The following is a 17,351-nucleotide window of genomic DNA, read 5'->3' as shown; positions in this document are numbered from 1 at the left end:
CTGGTCCAGTCCATGGTCTAGTCCTGGTTTAGACCGGTCCTGGTCCAGTCCTGGTCCAGTCCTGGTCAAGTCCTGGTTTAGTCCTCCGCTAATGTTTGTAGCTCCCGCCCTGGTTCTCAGGTCTTTCTCTTTCTTCTGGATAATAACGTCGCTATGTCACTGGATACTCGTCCCTTATTGGTTGACACGGCAAGTTCGGCACGAAAAGTTCAGCATTTTCAACTTCTGATGCCAATTCCTTGAACAAACGTTTAGAGCGTCGACGCCAGAACACTAAAGACACGCTGTATCAATGCCAGATTCGTGCCGTGCTGACACCCAAAGACACATAATCCACATAGACTTCACATGACAAACAACAAACAACAACAACAAAAAAAGATCCAGCATAATTCTGTTAGTGCCTCTCGTGCTGCTGCAGTTTCCAGGTAAAACAGGGACACCGCCTTGATTCGTAGAGCTGCACAGGCTTGGCTCAGGCCGCTGGGCTCTGCCATGTCCCGCTGTGTCTGAAGAAGAGGGAAACAGTGTGATCCAAACACAAATGTGCGCTCTGTTTTAAAGTCCTTAGTGCACCGGTCCACATCATGTTGGGCTGTTGCGTCTGTAGCACTTGTGGTCAGATAAAGAGGCTTCAGAGAGTGTATACTTACTTCCATTTAATGCCGTATGCACATTTATGATCACGCTATTCATGTCCAGGCACACTTTACAATTAGGTCACACCACATAGGACGCGTCAAACTTACAAACTTATGTTTATCAGAAGAAATATTCACTTAAATCACAGGTGTCAAACATACGGCCCGGGGGCCAGATCCGGCCCTCCAAGACCTTTAATCTGGCCCTCGGCTGATTTTCTACTAAAATATTTTAATTCTATTTTTTATTAAAATATTGTTAATTTTCTGTGGTGTTTATCACAGCAGCGTCTCCAGCGTCTCTGTACGTGGCCCCTCCCACCAGAGCAGCACAAATGAAGACTTGTCTCTTTCCAAACGCTCTTAAAGGACGATCGTTTTGACTGTTGACCGTGACACCCTCATCAGCAAAATGTAAAAAATGAGAAAAGCGCAGCTGAGTGCAGGATTTTACAACAAAAATTTACTTATTCCTATTTCTACAAGTTAATTTTAAACAAGTTCATGTTAAAACATTGTGTTGAAATTGTATTTTTCTTAAAGTTTCAGGTTGTTCATAATATTATAATATTTTGTAAAAGAAAGAGTTCATCAATTAAAAAAAGATTTCTGTAATAGATTTGTGTTTCTCTGCACAAATATTTGAACTTATTGTTATTTTTGGGGTTTATATGACATGAGTTTTCTGATCCGGCCCCTTTGGGATCAAAGTCGGTTGGATATGGCCCCCGGACCAAAATGAGTTTGACACCCCTGACTTAAATTGTCATTTCTCACCTGAAACACAAGAGACACATTTATGACCCCCCCCCCCCCCCCCCCCCCCACCCCCACCCACCACCACCACCCCGAGTTGCCTTCCCCTGCCTGCATGCATCCCCAGCATATCTCCTGTCTACAAACGTATCAATTTCTTGTGCGCATGAAATATATTTTAAAAAATTAATAATAATTTCCTTTATACAAATCCGGTATAAAATAATAAAACATAAAATGAGGTGGGTGGTGCTTTCTAATTCATTCATTACTGTGCCTGGGATGTCAACCATCACTACAGAGCCCACCCCACACTCAATCCCCACACTCCCCAGCACTCAGATTTTGCTTATGGGCGGAGTAAAGCTTAAGGAGGATGTTTAGGGACACTTTAAAGAGACATTGCTGTAGATGAAGTGGTGCTTTTATGTAAATAGTCTCTTCAATGTCTCTGTACCTGCCCAAGGACTGCAGATGGAAAGGAGTCTTTGAGATGTATGTATACATTGTTGTCCTTGCTTTAAATTTACATAAATAAATATAGATTTTACCAATATACTACCAGATGAATTTATAATGGCATTAGCAGCAGTAGTTTCTTCCTGTAACATGTTGAATCCCATTTCCTCTCACAGCTGTGTGCAGTCTGTTATAATAAAACATTCAACCATCTGCTGATTGTCAACACATTTTACACACAAAAAAATCATCTACATAAAACAATTTACATACAAGTGAGCTCCAGATTCTTATATTAACAGAAAGCTTATGAAATAAATAAATTGATATTGTTTTATAGAATTCTCACTTAATCTGCAGACACACTCTTTTGTGTTTCTTCATCTTTTCTGTTTCGTCATCTTTTGTGTGTTTAGCTCGTCTCTTCTCTTTCAGCGTTGGTCATCGTTTCATTTCCACATTTTAAAAAAGTGCTAAAATGTGTGAATAAACCGCACCAACTACGCCAACTGCTACGACTCATACTAATGTTTTTGCACAGGTTTTTAAGTTGTTATGTACAGTTTCGTTTCCCTTTTTTGTATATTTATGGAGTATTGTTGCGTTGGGTGCATGGGTGATGTCGGCTTGTGGGCGGATACATGGATCACATCTGAAACCTCTTCATGTTGAACGTTAGAAAATGGTTGAAGAAAGCTCAATATATTAACATGAATTAGTTACTAGTTATTATGAAGTGTTAGTTCATATACTTGCAGTGTTGGGAAGGTGACTTTTAAAATGTATTCCCCTACAGATTACAGATTACATACACCAAAATGTAGTTTGTAACGGAATCCATTAAATTACTTAAAGTGAGTAATGTAATCTGAATACTTTGGATTATTTGATTTATTGTAAAGAAGGAAAGACTAGGATATCGTAACATAAGATGTTAATAAAAAGCCCAGTCTTTACTTAACCATATTAAAAATATTATTGATAGAAGAAGCAGAGACGTGGGCCACACAGCATGGTTTTGTCCTGTTCAATCCTGTTTTAGACCTGGTTTTAGTCCTGGTCTACTCCTGGTTTAGATCTAGTTTAGATCAAGTTTATTCCTGGTTTTAGTCCTGGTTTAGTCCTGGTTTAGATCTAGTTTAGATCAAGTTTAGGCCTTGTTTTAGTCCTGGTTTAGATCTAGTTTAGATCTAGTTTAGACCTGGTTTTAGACCTGGTTTAGACCTGGTTTAGATCTAGTTAAGATCTAGTTTAGACCTGGTTTTAGTCCTGGTTTAGATCTAGTTAAGATCTAGTTTAGACCTGGTTTTAGTCCTGGTTGAGTCCTGGTTTAGATCTAGTTAACATCTAGTTTAGACCTGGTTCTAGTCCTGTTTCAGTCTTGTTTTAGTCCCGTTTTAGTCCTGGTTTTAGACCTGGTTTAGACCTGGTTTAGATCTAGTTAAGATCTAGATTAGACCTGGTTTTAGTCCTGGTTTAGATCTAGTTAAGATCTAGTTTAGACCTGGTTTTAGTCCTGATTGAGTCCTGGTTTAGATCTAGTTTAGACCTGGTTTTAGACCTGTTTTAGATCTGGTTTAGACCTGGTTAACATCTAGTTTAGACCTGGTTCTAGTCCTGTTTCAGTCTTGTTTTAGTCCCGTTTTAGTCCTGGTTTTAGACCTGGTTTAGACCTGGTTTAGATCTAGTTAAGATCTAGTTTAGACCTGGTTTTAGTCCTGGTTTAGATCTAGTTAAGATCTAGTTTAGACCTGGTTTTAGTCCTGGTTGAGTCCTGGTTTAGATCTAGTTAAGATCTAGTTTAGACCTGGTTTTAGTCCTGATTGAGTCCTGGTTTAGATCTAGTTTAGACCTGGTTTTAGTCCTGGTTTAGTCCTGGTTTTAGATCTGGTTTTAGGCCTGTTTTAGTCCTGGTTTAGTCTTGTTTTAGTCCTGTTTTAGACCTGGTTTTAGACCTGTTTTAGACCTGGTTTAGACCTGGTTTACATCTAGTTTAGACCTGGTTCTAGTCCTGTTTCAGTCTTGTTTTAGTCCCGTTTTAGTCCTGGTTTTAGACCTGGTTTAGATCTAGTTTAAATCTAGTTAGATCTAGTTTAGACCTGGTTTTAGTCCTGGTTTAGACCTGGTTTAGTTTCTAGTAATGAGTGGAATTACGGAAAAAAAAACACCAAAAAACAAAGTAACTGTAATCCAATTACCACTCATTGTCAGCTGTGTGCAAAAAGAGATGAAGCCCATTTTGTGTTAAAAAATCAACGGGAAAATTTAATGGAAACTTCCAGAACTAGAGCGGACTTCGAAGTGGGTGTGACTTTTGAGCTCCATTGGTAAAAAAAGAAAACAAAAAAAAGATGTATACTGTGACATTTTAATAGAAAATATATCTAGCTTTTTCCTCCAGGTCCAAACACATTTAAAATAGCAAACACTGCAACACACAAGATGTGAGTCATTATTGCTTAAAGAAAGTTTCACCATTCACTTCTGCAAAACGTCCCCATGTCGATTTCCCCAGAAGTACAACTAAACAAACAAACACAGACCAGAATCATCTTCCTCATATTAGTGTTTTTAATAAAGTTTAAGTGCTTCGGGCTAATCCTGGGCTTAGATCTTACTTTACTCTGCCACTGCTTAAACCACAGCGCGACTGGAAGCAAGTAGAGAATAAAATGTTCCTTTTTATTTGTTCAGTGGGGAAAAAAAAGTACATATTGTATAATTATAATAGTGGATACATCACACTGTGCCCTAGAAACTTTATTAACAGTTCAATATAAAAAAACAACAACACAAAAATATATAAACATTGCAAATCAAATGGCAAAGATTGTAAATTAAACATAATAAAATACATTGGCAAGGTGCATTTTACAGACACAATGAACTACTTTGTAATAGCCTGGTGGCAACCTTAGCGGTTTTAGGAGGAACAGAGTCAAGTTGAGCCAGTTTACAGTGCAGATCCCAGTGCATTTATTAAAGACACAACAAAAACTATTTACAAAAATTCCAAAAAGGTTAAAACAGGCATAGCAGTTACCTGCGCTCACACAGCACCTCTCTCCCTAAACAAGGTGAGGCTGGCTTCTTTTAAAGGCCCTGTACTAATTGGGTGAGCCCACTTTAACGATCAGGTAAGCACCAATAATTTGTACATTTAATATCTAAAAACTAACTATCCAACAGTGCCCAAACAACATCCAATTACATACATTACAAAAATATATATATCTTTATTTAAATTAGCAGTGTTCAATGCCCTAAAATACTCAATAGAACCAGTTAAAAAATTGTGCTCCCCTCCTCCAAACATGGTTGGCTGCCCCGGAACCTTCTTAAGGTGCTCTGGCTCCCCGGGGACTCTTTTGGCCGGAGCACCTGAGGCAAACCACACCAGAGGGTAAGTACAATTACTTCAATTTAAATGCACTTTTACTTTTTCCCTTTTCTTTTACAGGTAACTTCAATCTGCACATACATTTTCAATAAACATTTCTAAAACTTTGTTTCAGTTCCTCATTTTACCTTTTAACTAGCCCTAGGCCCAAGTAATGGACTGGCTACATTACATACTTACTATGTACAGAGTTGAGCCTAGAGCACAATCATCACAACACTTGCTCCTGATTGGCTCTTTGGTTGTTATGATACTCACAGTTGGAATTACAAATATGGAAATGTGCTCCAAATTCGCCCCTACACATCACGCATCCCGAATTTCAGACTCCAGGTCATCGCGCAATGCATGCTGGGAAGGATCCTCCGACAAAGTGAGCATCAAATTGCCATGTTTGATTTCCCAGTGGGATGCATCTATTGACTATCTATCTTTTCTAGTCTTTTGAACCATATCGCTTGTGTTTCTGGTTCTGATATTGTCATATTTAAGTTACGGGGTTCGGACATCGTAGTTGTGTGGTTGTTGGATCCTAACAGCGGAAAACAGCTCGAGAAATGAGCTTCGGAAGTTTGTGAACTCCATAACTGCAAAAGGGAATCAGATGTGTGTGACTGCAAACCTCTGTTCAGACTGTTTCCCTTCCCAACGGAACTGAAAAATAGTGAAAGGTGAAGGCGAAAATGGTAACTGCCAAAGAAATCATCCCGAGTTTGCAGCGAACATTTTGTATGTGGAGCACCAACAACTAAAATATGACAATATCAGAACCAGAAACAAAAGCGATATGGTTCAAAAGACTTGAAAAGATCGACCTTGACAATAGACGCATCCCACTGGGAAATCAAACATGGTGGTTTGATGCTCACTTTTTCGGAGGATCCTTACCTGTATGCATTGCGCGATGACCGGAAGTCCAAAATTTGGGATGCATGTATTACTGCTAGCCTTGACTGGCTTCAGTTGGCTTGAACCAAACCAAATTCACTTAGGGTTGGTTTGCACTCACACTAGGATTTTAGAACCATGCCCAAACAAGGATCACCCCTAAAGCGAGGTACTTTTCTCCACTGTGAGCGCCAGTGTGAATCAAACCAAGCACGGCACGGTTAGGATTTTGGTCTGGTTGGAGGAGGTGGGCCAAATCACGGCACAGTTGCTCAAGTAAACGCACAAGTTAATATACAATCCCTGTGTGTGCACTGATATTACTCATACTAGAAAAACAGTGAATAAACTCCGCTCCAAAACACACAGTGGATCCGTGCTCACCTTCCAAAAGGACTGTGGATGGTGACAGAAGTTTTGCAGCCTCATCTCCGACTGTCCTCACTCCTCCACTGTTATTATCTCCGTAAACTCACGGAGGAGTGCACATCACAAAAGGACGTATATCAGTATTACTATAGATTTAATAGATATTTCTGCAGCTGGACTTATTTTCTCAGCTAAAGCAATAGCTATACTTCTAGCTCTACTACATGAGCACAGCACAGTTCTAAAGTCCTAGGGGAGTGCACCCTTAGTCCACTTCTATATACAGACTATGGGTTTGTCACACAGAATCACTGGGCTGGTCTTGTTTAATTTTCATAATCATTACCAGGAACCTGAGGGGAAAAACAGACATTTTATTTATATATTCATCATAGTACTTGCAGTATTAGAAACAGTGAGTCACAGTCTACAGCCTTAATCTTATTTGACTGAGATTTTCAATGTTGAGTCCCCCCACTGTCCCACTAACAGCTGGAGCACCCCAAGGTTCAGTCCTAGGTCCTCTAGTGTTCTCTCTCCCTGTTTGTTATCATCGAACTGCAGTGTCTTTTCCAGAGACAACTTGTAGCTTTAATTGTGTGGAGATGGTCCTCAAGTGTAATTACAAATGTCTCCAAAAGGAAACAGTGCAGCCTTGCTTAATGTGGTTTCATAATCCTGCAGCTTTTGCCCTTTGATGTAGTAACACTGAGCTGGTACAATCACTTCAGCTTCAGTTCCCTTTCTGCTATTTATCTGACATTTATGCAGATGTTTGTGGTCAGAAGTAAAAAATAATGATTCACTTTAAATAAATAATAAAAGTGTAAACTCACACATCCTCTACAGGACTTTGTTTCTTCTGTGAAGATAAAGTAGTTTACATATTAGCAATGGAATGAAATTATCGAGAAATTGTTGAAGTAGTAGTAATAACAGCAGCAGAAGTAATGCCAGCACTCGTAGTAGTAGTTTTAGTAGTAGCAGCAGCAGTAACAGCAGTAATAGTAGTAGTAGCAGCAGCAGCAATAGTGGTGGTTGTAGTACTAGTAGTAGTATTATCAATAGTAGTAGAAGTAGTAGTGGTGGTAGCAGCAGTAGTAATAGCAGTAATAATAACAGTAATAATAGCAGTAGTAGCAGCAGCAGAAGCAGTGATAGTAGTATTATTAATAGTAGCACTGGCAGTAGTAGTAGTAGCAGCAGTAGTAATAACTGTAATATTAGTGGTAGTTGCAGTAGTAGTAGTAGTAGCAGTGGTAGTAGCAGCAGTATCAGTACTAACAGTAGTAAAAGCAGTAGTATTAGTAGTAACAGTAATAATAGCAGTAGTATTAGTAGTAGTAGTAAAAATAAAAGTAATATTAGTAGTGGTAGTAGTAGTAGTAATAGCAGTAATATTATTATTAGTAGTAGTAGTAGTCGAGGTAGTAGTAGCAGCAGTAGTAATAGCAGCAGTAGTAGTAGTAGTAGTAGTAGTAGTAGTAGTAGTAGAGTAGTAGTAGTAGTAGTAGTAGCAGCAGTAGTAGTAGTTGTAGTTGCAGTAGTAGTAGCAGTAGCAGCAGCAGAAGTAGTAATAGCAGTAATATTAGTAGAAGTAGCAATAGTAGTAGTAGTAATAGCAGTAGTAGTAGTAGTAGTAGTAGTAGTAGTAGTAGTAGTAGTAAGCAGCAGTAGTAATAGTAGTAATAGCAGTAATATTAGTAGAAGTAGCAATAGTAGTAGTAGTAATAGCAGTAGTAGTAGTAAGTAGTAGTAGTAGTAGTAGCAGCAGTAGTAATAGTAGTAATAGCAGTAATATTAGTAGAAGTAGCAACAGTAGTAGTAGTAAGCAGTAGCAGCAGTAGTAAGTAGTAGTAGTAGTAGTAGTAGTAGCAGCAGTAGTAATAGTAGTAGTAGCAGTAATATTAGTAGTAGCAGTAGTAGTAGCAGCAGCAGCAGTAGTAATAGTAGTAATAGCAGTAATATTAGTAGAAGTAGCAACAGTAGTAGTAGTAATAGCAGTAGTAGTACTAGCAGTAGTAGTAGTAGCAGCAACAGTAGCAGTAGTTGTAGTTGCAATAGTAGTAGCAGTAGCAGTAGCAGAAGTAGTAATAGCAGTAGTAGTAGTAGTAGTAGTAGTAATAGCAGTAAGTAGTAGTAGTAGTAGTAGTAGTAGTAGTAGTAGCAGCAACAGTAGCAGTATTGTAGCAGTAGTAGCAGTAGCAGTAGCAGAAGTAGTAATAGCAGTAGTAGTAGTAGTAGTAGTAGTAATAGCAGTAATATTAGCAGAAGTAGCAACAGTAGTAGTAGTAGTAGTAGTAGTAGTAGTAGAAGTATCTTACTCTTGTCTCTGGTGCAGATGGAGATGATCAGAGTGGTGGAGATCAGTGTCGACCAGCCCAGAGCCTTCAGCACCAGGAACCAGCTCCAGCCTGAAAACACAAATGAACCACAGACTGTAGAAAGAAGTGGACTAAGGGAGTGTGACGTCACCAATAACATTCAGCTCCAGTCAAATGAAGCTCACTGAGGCTTGCCAATTTGGAGCCAGGTCCATATTAGGAATAGGAATTGGTTTACGGACAAAATAGCAAAATAAAAACACCAGGATCATGTAGAGCGGATTATAAACATTTTAAGACCAAAATGACGAGGCTCACTGCAGCATTTACAGAAACATCCCACAAGACTCCGTCCGCTGTCTCATTAGGCGCTCGCCACAACTTTGTCAAACATGCACACAAGCACAAGCACGCGGGGACCACACAAGATACTGAGGAGCATTTTGGGTTGCAGAAATTATATTTTGGCAAAATTGACCAGCCTGTCACATCATTATTTCACTTTGATTTTCAGGGTTATTTCCATTTTGTTCCTAAGACATTGCCCTGTGCATATTTGTATAGATATCCAGCATATTTTTTTCACATGGAGAGCTGATGTGTTTTCAAAGTGTTCCTTTCCTTTTTTGATCAGTATATTTGCCTGTAATGTTTCACAGGATGCTTTTAAACTTGTCTATCTCCATGGAGAAGAGCAAGCTAAGTTCAGATCTTTTGAATGGCAACCCTGCTCACAGTAAAAATGTTTTTATGAGCAACAAAAACAGCTATAATGGAATAAATGAAAGACAGTGTGATGATACTCTGGAACATTACAGGTAAAGCAGTAACACTGAGACTTTTCATCAGAAAAGTTAAGGCCAACGCACTCCGAGGTGCTTCAATGACACGCGCCAAATGCTGTGCCACGGTGCTCTCGCCTTTACACAGTGCACTTTATCGTCACTATTGCGGCGTATGTAGCCCAAAGCTTATCCCACACGCCGCGTCGGGCTAAGACACGGGGTTAAACACTGTGGACGCGTAACTTGGAACAAATGCACATATACACGGTACTTGTTTGTAATGGTAGGCATACGCGTTAGAGCACTTACTTTAAAGCTGCTGCCGTCCGTAGCCAAGCACCGAATTCTTCTATATGCAAATCTTTCCTGTTAAAATACGGTCAACAGAAAGTTGCTCCCCGTGCTCACCCCGCCGCCATGATCCAAGGCCTTACACTCAACAGGTGAGCGCGTTCATATATAGGCCACACCACACCCACCGTGCCACCCCCAGACACCGCAGTGTAGTGCACAGAGTTAAAGCGCGTGCACATTAGTCACGTGAGGAAACCAATAGAAAACAGACGAATGGCTCCTACAGTCACTGTTTTCCAAAGACTGTGTCACGACCCTCAGGTGGGTCACAAGAGATTTTTTGGGGTCTCCTTGTCACGATTTGCAAGTAGGTTGAAATTTTTAGACATGTTTTGTATAATTTCTAATCTTTTGTAATTATTTTATTGACTATTTTGTTCCAATATTGCTCAACTGAATGTCGAAAAGAAAAAGAAATGGGCTACACTTAATGTCCAAATAGGCGATGCAGAGAAGCTCATCCACGCCTTTATCTCCTCCAGGCTGGACTACTGTAACGCACTCATCGGGATACCTGGCAGGAGCATCCAGAGATTGCAATACATCCAGAACTGCGCTGCCAGGATCCTGATGAGGCTGCGAACATTTGACCACATCACCCCCATCCTGAAATCCCTTCACTGGTTCCCTATCCCACTCCGGATTGAGTACGAGGTCTCCCTCCTCACTCATCAGTGCATCCACGGTCACTGCCCCCAGCACCTTAAGGAACTCCTCACTCCCCAGACCCCCTCACGCTCCCTCCGCTCTGCATCCACTCACACTCTCCAACTCCCCAGAACCAAACTCTGCACCATGGCTGATCGGGCCTTTTCAGCTGCAGCTCCAAGGCTCTGGAATGCTCTCCCCGACCACTTGAGAGCCCCACACTCTACTTCTGTTTTTAAAATGAAATCTTAAAACGTATCTTTTTACTAAAGCCTTTTGTTAATTGTATTTTTTTTTTTTTTTATCTTATTGGTTCCTGCAATAGTTTTAGCTTGATCCACTGTTTGCTGATGCACTTTTATTCACTGTTTTTACCTGTAGCACTTTGAGATTATTTTATGTAAAGTGCAATATAAATAAAATTTATTACCAACGCCAAGGAGGTTATGTTTTTGCCGGCGTTTATCTGTTTGTTTGTTTGTTTGTTTGTCTGTTAGCAACATAACTCAAAAAGTTATGGACCGATTTTGATTACATTTTCAGGATTTGTTGGAAATGTGAAAAGGAAGAACTGATTTCATTTTGGGGGTGATCCGGAAGAAATCCTGGATTCTGGATCACTTTGAAATTTTAGTTAACATTGTGGTAAATGGGGCCAAAAATTTTGTTTCTCAATATCTCGGTTAATTATTGACCAAACCCCATGAAATTTGACTCAGGGATGGACAATGGGATCCTCTTTCATATTCCAAAGGCTGATCCGGATCTGATCCAGAAGACTGATTTTATTGCAATTTATATAAAAAATGGGGGTAGTCCTTGGCGGAGGTCTGCGCTCTCTGAGTGCTTTTCTAGTTATTATTATTACTTATGGATCCTTTTATTGCTAGTTCAATTACTGTTTTTCACTGTTTAAAACTCGAGTAATACTAATTGCTCAGAGACATGATCACTCAGTCAACAATAAAATCTCCTCATTAATGCTCAGTAATGGTCAAATCCATATCTTTATTTTGTGATTTACAAATAATGTCTATTGAGTTGAGTCGCAAAGGTTTGTGACTTTTAAAATATGGGTCCCCAGAAAAAAAGTTTGGGAAACACTGCTTTAGGTTTTCTCATTACTAAAACAGTGTGAGTACCTGTTGGTTCTGATGGGTCGCAGTTTTTTCTGGGAGCTGGTGTGGTCCATTCAGTGGACGGTTGATCTGAAAAACACAGGGTCAGTTTATCGTCATGTTTGCTGGATACTGCTGAGGCTGAGGGTCTTACTTTGAAATATGGACAAGAGACAAAGGCTAGAATCCACAGCTTAACTATGCCCATTTTTATAAACAGTCTATGGTCATGACATCTTGTACATTACCATTTAGAATTTTTGTGTTTGGTTTTACTTCTGTTTGTTGTTTATATTACATTAAAGAACTTTTCAAGAGTCCAGCATTTTGGGTTGAGAAGTGGTACCATTAATAATAATAATAATAATAATACATTAGGCTTATATAGTGCTTAAAGACGCTTAAAGCAGCACTGTGTAACTTCACCTGCAGGATTTCATGGTAATAGAAAGTTAAAGCCATGCCGGAACTTTCTTCATGGAGATAAATACGTTTCATCAGCCGGTTTCACTTCGTAGAAACCGCCTGACCTCGCAGTGTTAGGATTCGTTCGCTCGAAGGTAGGCGGGTACTTTTTTTTCATTTAACCAATCGTTGCTATTCGGTTGTGACGTATGTAATGCACCGCTAACGGGGACTAACTGGTATATTAACCTTTTCCCGTAGGAAGAAGGAAAATAACGTCTTTCCCCTTGATAAAATTCACCAAACATTCTCTTTGTTCCGGCTTTAAATCCTCGATCTTGGGAATCTTTGCCAACACAGAATGTATAGCTCTTCCCTGATTGGCTGATGCCCGAATTCGCACTTCCAGGGTTTTTGCGAACCGTCTAGTGTATTGACATTATATTGAAATTGAGTGAGTGAATTGAGAGAATTTCCATTTCTCTCCAGCGACTACGTAGATCAGGAATCAGAATACGTCTTGTATGTTTGATGTGCTGATCTCTCCATGCTTGTTGCTGTGCCTGTTTGGAATAAGAACTCAAGATTTGTCATCCCAACAATTGGACCACATATTATCACTGTTTTTTTTTATCAGCTAAACGTATTATTATGATGAACTGGAAGGAACGTAAACATAAGTGCTTCAACATAGACAATTGGTAGAAAGACTTTTTGGATTTAATTTCTATGGAGCAGCTGCTCAGTTGTTGGACACAAAAAACAAACACACTGTTGACCTATGGACTGTGGCAAAACCCCATTTGGACAAATCACAGTAAAATAACAACATCATATTGCTGGACAATGTTAAAATATGTATATTTAAATGCTTGTATAATGTAATGCATTTTGGGGTTGCCAAAAACCAACAAACGAAAGCTATGTGAAGAGAATAGAAAATATATAAATGTAAATTTGATTTGACAGCCTTAAAAATGTAAATACACACATGCAAACACTGCATTGAGAAACTCTGTACTACACACACCCTTCCCAATCCCCAGCCCCCTTTTTTTTCCTTTATTTTTATTTTTATTTTTTTTTGTATGTGTGTTAATTTTATATTTAGTTAAGTCTGTCTTGTTGTGGATGTGCTGGGTATCCAATCCCTCAAACTTGACAAATTATAAATACATTTGTAAAAAAAAGGAATCGGAATACACTAGACGGTTTGCAAGAACCCCGGAAGTTGTAGACCGCACACCGGCCAATCAGCGAAGAGCTGTGAAGCCATAACGTCAAACTCAAGCATCTGTCTGGTTCCTTTTATGGTACAGCACAACAGTAAACAAAGTGTCGAGATGGATGTAGACGAAGACAGACATTCTGTGTTGGCAACGATTCCCGAGATCGAGGATTTAAAGCCAAAACAAAGAGAATGTTTGGTGAATTTTATCAAGGGGAAAGACGTTATTGCCCTTCTTCATACTGGATTTGGCGCATTACATACGTCACGACCAAATTTGCTGTGATTGGTTAAATAAAAAAGTACTTGCCTTCCGTCAAGCGAACAAATCCTAATGCTGCGAGGTCAGACGGTTTTCATGAATTGAAACCAGCTGATGAATCAGGTTAGAATATTATAGCCAAAGGAACAATATTTCAATGTTTGGCTAAGTTACAGAGTGGGGCTTTAAATACGTTGCTTCACGTATTGGAGGCTCAGCGTGCGTCTCACCTGGTGTGTAGTCAGTTGAGATAAAGACTTTATTCTTTGAACTGAGATACTGACAGGTGAAGGTTCTGTTGTCTCCACGCTTCACTGTGAGGAAGGACACACAGTTTATTTGTTTGATGTTGGCTCTTATGTTCCCTCCATGATACGACCAGAGGATACTCCCAAGTCGACACTTTTTGTAGTATCTGGATATGGAGCACATGACTGTCAAGACTGAAGCGTTGTGGTTTGGACCTGGAGGAACTTCAGATACTGAAAGAGAAATAGTTTCGCAAATGGTAAATATGAATATACACATGTTCCTGTCTCAGATAGGGACATGAAATATCCAAAAGTAAAATGCGTGAATTATTTTTTATTTGTCCACTCTTCCACTAAGGCTACCTTCAGACTGCAGGGCTTAATGCTCAATTTGGATTTTTTTGGGAAATCAGATTTTTTTTTTTTTTTTTTTGGCAATGTTGTGTTGCAATATTCACTATATATTTATCTACCACATTTGAAAAAATATATTGGCTGTGTTACTATTTGTGGTATAAGCTTGAGAGCCACCAATTAAAGAGCTGCACAATGAGTATCCCTGTTTTACAGAGATGTGACTTACCTCTGAGGACTCCCAGGATAAATGTTGTGTTCCTCTCATCAGAGGCCCACAGACTGCAGGTGTATTTCCCTTTGTCCTGGTCAGTGATGTTGTCAATGATCAGAGAACAGTTTGGGCCCAAACTCACTCTGGAGGAGCCTGGACCGTGCAGGACACGTCCTTGCCATACTTTGTCTACAGACTGTGAGTCGTCTTCAGAGTTGTAAATCCAGTGGACTCTAGAGCATTCTGGACCATAATTCAGTCCCGTCTGACAGGGCAGAGTGGCATTTTCCCCAGCTCTGGAGAAATGATATGTCTGTGCTCCCACTCCTAAACAAATAAATAAATAAATAAAACATATATTTGAATTTGTCGTAACTGCTTATACATTTTATCATAATTTGACCAGACAAGCTCAGCAAAAGCATGTAAAATCAAAGACAATCTCAGCAGAACACAAAGTTTGATTAATGCTTTTTTGGGGTTTTTTAAAGTTGCTTTTACATTACAGGGCGGCACATTTCATGCTGGGGTTATGGGGAAGATTCTCTCTACTACATATATTCCTTTGAGAAACAAATTAACACAAATTCAAGAATTTTGCTTTTGAAATAGGCCATGAAATAGGTATTAAGTTTTTATATAAGTAGTCTTAAAAAGGCCTTAAAAAGACTTGAAGAATCCTGTAGGAACTCTGTATAAAGACATTGAAAGCCAACTTATTTCTAAAACTACATGTAATTTATAGAATACATATTTGTGCACAGTTGAGTTGAATTTTGGAGGAAGAAAAATATTATTTATGAAGTAATTTAATGTGATTATGTTGAAAATGGCAAATACGATAAGCACGCATGCTTGAAAATGTTGTTCCTTTGGTCATAATATTCCACAGGTGTAACTTTTATATCTGTGTATCATGGGTTCATTTGTTTTTCAAAATAAAAACAAAAATAAGAAAACGAAAAAACAACAGTTTTCTTCATTATTTGTCTCCAAAACCAAAAATGAAAAAACGGATAATGATTTGTTTTTTCAGACTTTCAGACTTTTGCGCCGCATACGGACTAAACCAGGACCAGATCAGTCTGAGACCAGGACCAGGACTGAGACCAGACCAGGACTGAGACCGGGACCAGACCAGGACTGAGACCAGGACAAGACCAGGACTGAGACCAGGACCAGACCAGGACCAGATCGTGATTGAGACTGGGACCAGACCAGGACCGAGACCAGGACCAGACCAGGACCAGATCAGGACCAGACCATGAATGAGACAGGGACTGAGACCAGGACTGAGACCGGGACCAGACCAGGACTAGACTGTGATTGAGACCGGGACCAGACCAGGACTGAGTCCGAGACCAGACCAGGACCAGACCAGAACTGAGACCAGGACTGAGACTGGGACCAGACCAGGACTGAAAATGGTTTAGTCCTGGTTCATTCTGTATGTGTCACAAAAGTCCGGCAAAAAAAAGTTTCACAGTTTAAGTCACGGAAACGAGAAACGTCCGTTATCCTTTTTTTTTTTTTTCAATTATTCATTTAAACACAAAATTGAAAACTGAAAAAACAAATCGTTATCTGTTTTTTCATTTTGGTTTTGGAGACAAAAAACAAAGTCCTCCAGCTCCTCGGGGACGTGTCTGGGGTGAAGGAAGTCTGGGAGTCCCTGCTTAGGCTGCTGCCCCCGCGACCCGGCCCCGGATAAGCGGACGAAAATGGATGGATGGATGGATAAACAAGATTTGCTTTTGAAGAATGATCATACAGAAGTTTTTATTTTTAGTAGTGGTGGAAGAAGCACTCAGTTGTGTTACTTAAGTAAAAGTACAGATACCAAAGCGAAAAAATACTTAATTAAAAGTGAGTAAATCCAGTTGAATCAATCTTTTTTTTTTTTTTCCTAGTTGTTATTTCTACATTTTTGTTTTCTATTAAAAATAAACTCAGCTTTTTCAGCAGGTCCAGTTCAGAAATGTACAGATACCTGCTCTCAAATGTAATAAAGTAAAAGTAAAAGTATTAATTAAGTGAAGTACGAATACTTAAAATGCATACTTAAGTTCCACCTGGTTACGTTCCACCTTTGCATGCTGGTTATTAGTTTAATCAAATATGCATTAAAATAAAATAAAAATAATAATAAATTAAAATACATCTCCTGTTACACACATTTCAATTAAAACTATAGAAAAAAATCAGTTGGATCACAAAATCTTACCTTCAAACTGACTCAGAAAGATTGAAACCAAAAAACAAGAATATTTTGGATGAACCATTTTTAGTTTAGTTTACTCCGGTTTCTTGATTTCCTGCGTTTTGTAGAAGTCGAGTCTCTTCCTCCTTTTATAGTTGTTCCACGCCCAGCTTGGTTTGACACTTCCAACGGTGAAAAACTGTCTGAAGAGGTGCTATTATACAAAACCGATTTTCATGTTATAACATTGAAGAGGTTTTAGTTTGAGTAACTGAGTAAATGCTGGTTGTGTTCTTGTAGTTGTGCTCTGAAGGGGGAGATGCTTAATGTGGGGAGCAATAAAGAGAGGAGACTCTAATAGGAGAAACTAAAGCACATTGTTTTAGGTGAATATAGCATTTTTAAAAACAATAAAAGGTAACATGGCGATCTAAACATGTTCTGTGTTCGCAGTTAATACCCCATAGAATTAAAATACCCCTGTCTTTAAAGGTTGTATAGAGGATTTTTTAAGGGAAGAGAAATACAGCGACAGTTCTTTTTCAAATGTTGCGCATGCGTGACACCACCTTCCTCCTCCACAGCTCCCTCAGCTTAGAAACATCTCCTCCCGCCTCGTTTTTACTCTAGAAATCACATCGCTTGTTTACATCCAGTGCGCGTTTTCAGAAATTACTGTTGAAGTGACCTGTCTA

At 39.2% G+C, this 17,351-nt stretch overlaps 1 protein-coding gene across 3 annotated transcripts; it reads right to left on the bottom strand.

Annotated features, from left to right (window-relative positions):
• Nucleotides 1-4,598: 4,598 nt before the first annotated feature.
• On the bottom strand, nucleotides 4,599-16,800 carry LOC110162714 (uncharacterized). 3 transcript variants are annotated; one of them, XR_008631695.1, is made up of 8 exons: nucleotides 16,681-16,800; nucleotides 14,472-14,783; nucleotides 13,868-14,119; nucleotides 11,767-11,832; nucleotides 8,838-8,927; nucleotides 7,350-7,375; nucleotides 6,529-6,866; nucleotides 4,599-5,237 (listed from the first exon to the last, which is right to left on the bottom strand). XR_008631695.1 is itself a non-coding variant. In XM_055149814.1 (7 exons), exons 1-7 carry the CDS (start codon nucleotides 16,736-16,738, stop codon nucleotides 6,840-6,842), a joined length of 831 nt encoding a protein of 276 aa, XP_055005789.1. In that variant the 5' UTR covers nucleotides 16,739-16,800; the 3' UTR covers nucleotides 6,128-6,839. The 3 variants fall into 3 exon arrangements, 2 of the variants coding, with proteins under 2 accessions (XP_055005789.1, XP_055005788.1); XM_055149814.1 differs by lacking the exon at nucleotides 4,599-5,237 and having other exon boundaries at nucleotides 6,128-6,866; XM_055149813.1 differs by lacking the exons at nucleotides 4,599-5,237; nucleotides 6,529-6,866 and having other exon boundaries at nucleotides 7,083-7,375.
• Between the last annotated feature and the right edge of the window lie 551 nt (nucleotides 16,801-17,351).

This window comes from Boleophthalmus pectinirostris, unplaced genomic scaffold (genome assembly GCF_026225935.1).
Source record: "Boleophthalmus pectinirostris isolate CB_2022bp ecotype Guang Dong unplaced genomic scaffold, ASM2622593v1 HiC_scaffold_13, whole genome shotgun sequence".
Taxonomy (NCBI): domain Eukaryota; kingdom Metazoa; phylum Chordata; class Actinopteri; order Gobiiformes; family Gobiidae; genus Boleophthalmus; species Boleophthalmus pectinirostris.
This window is presented reverse-complemented; position numbering and strand designations above follow the sequence as displayed.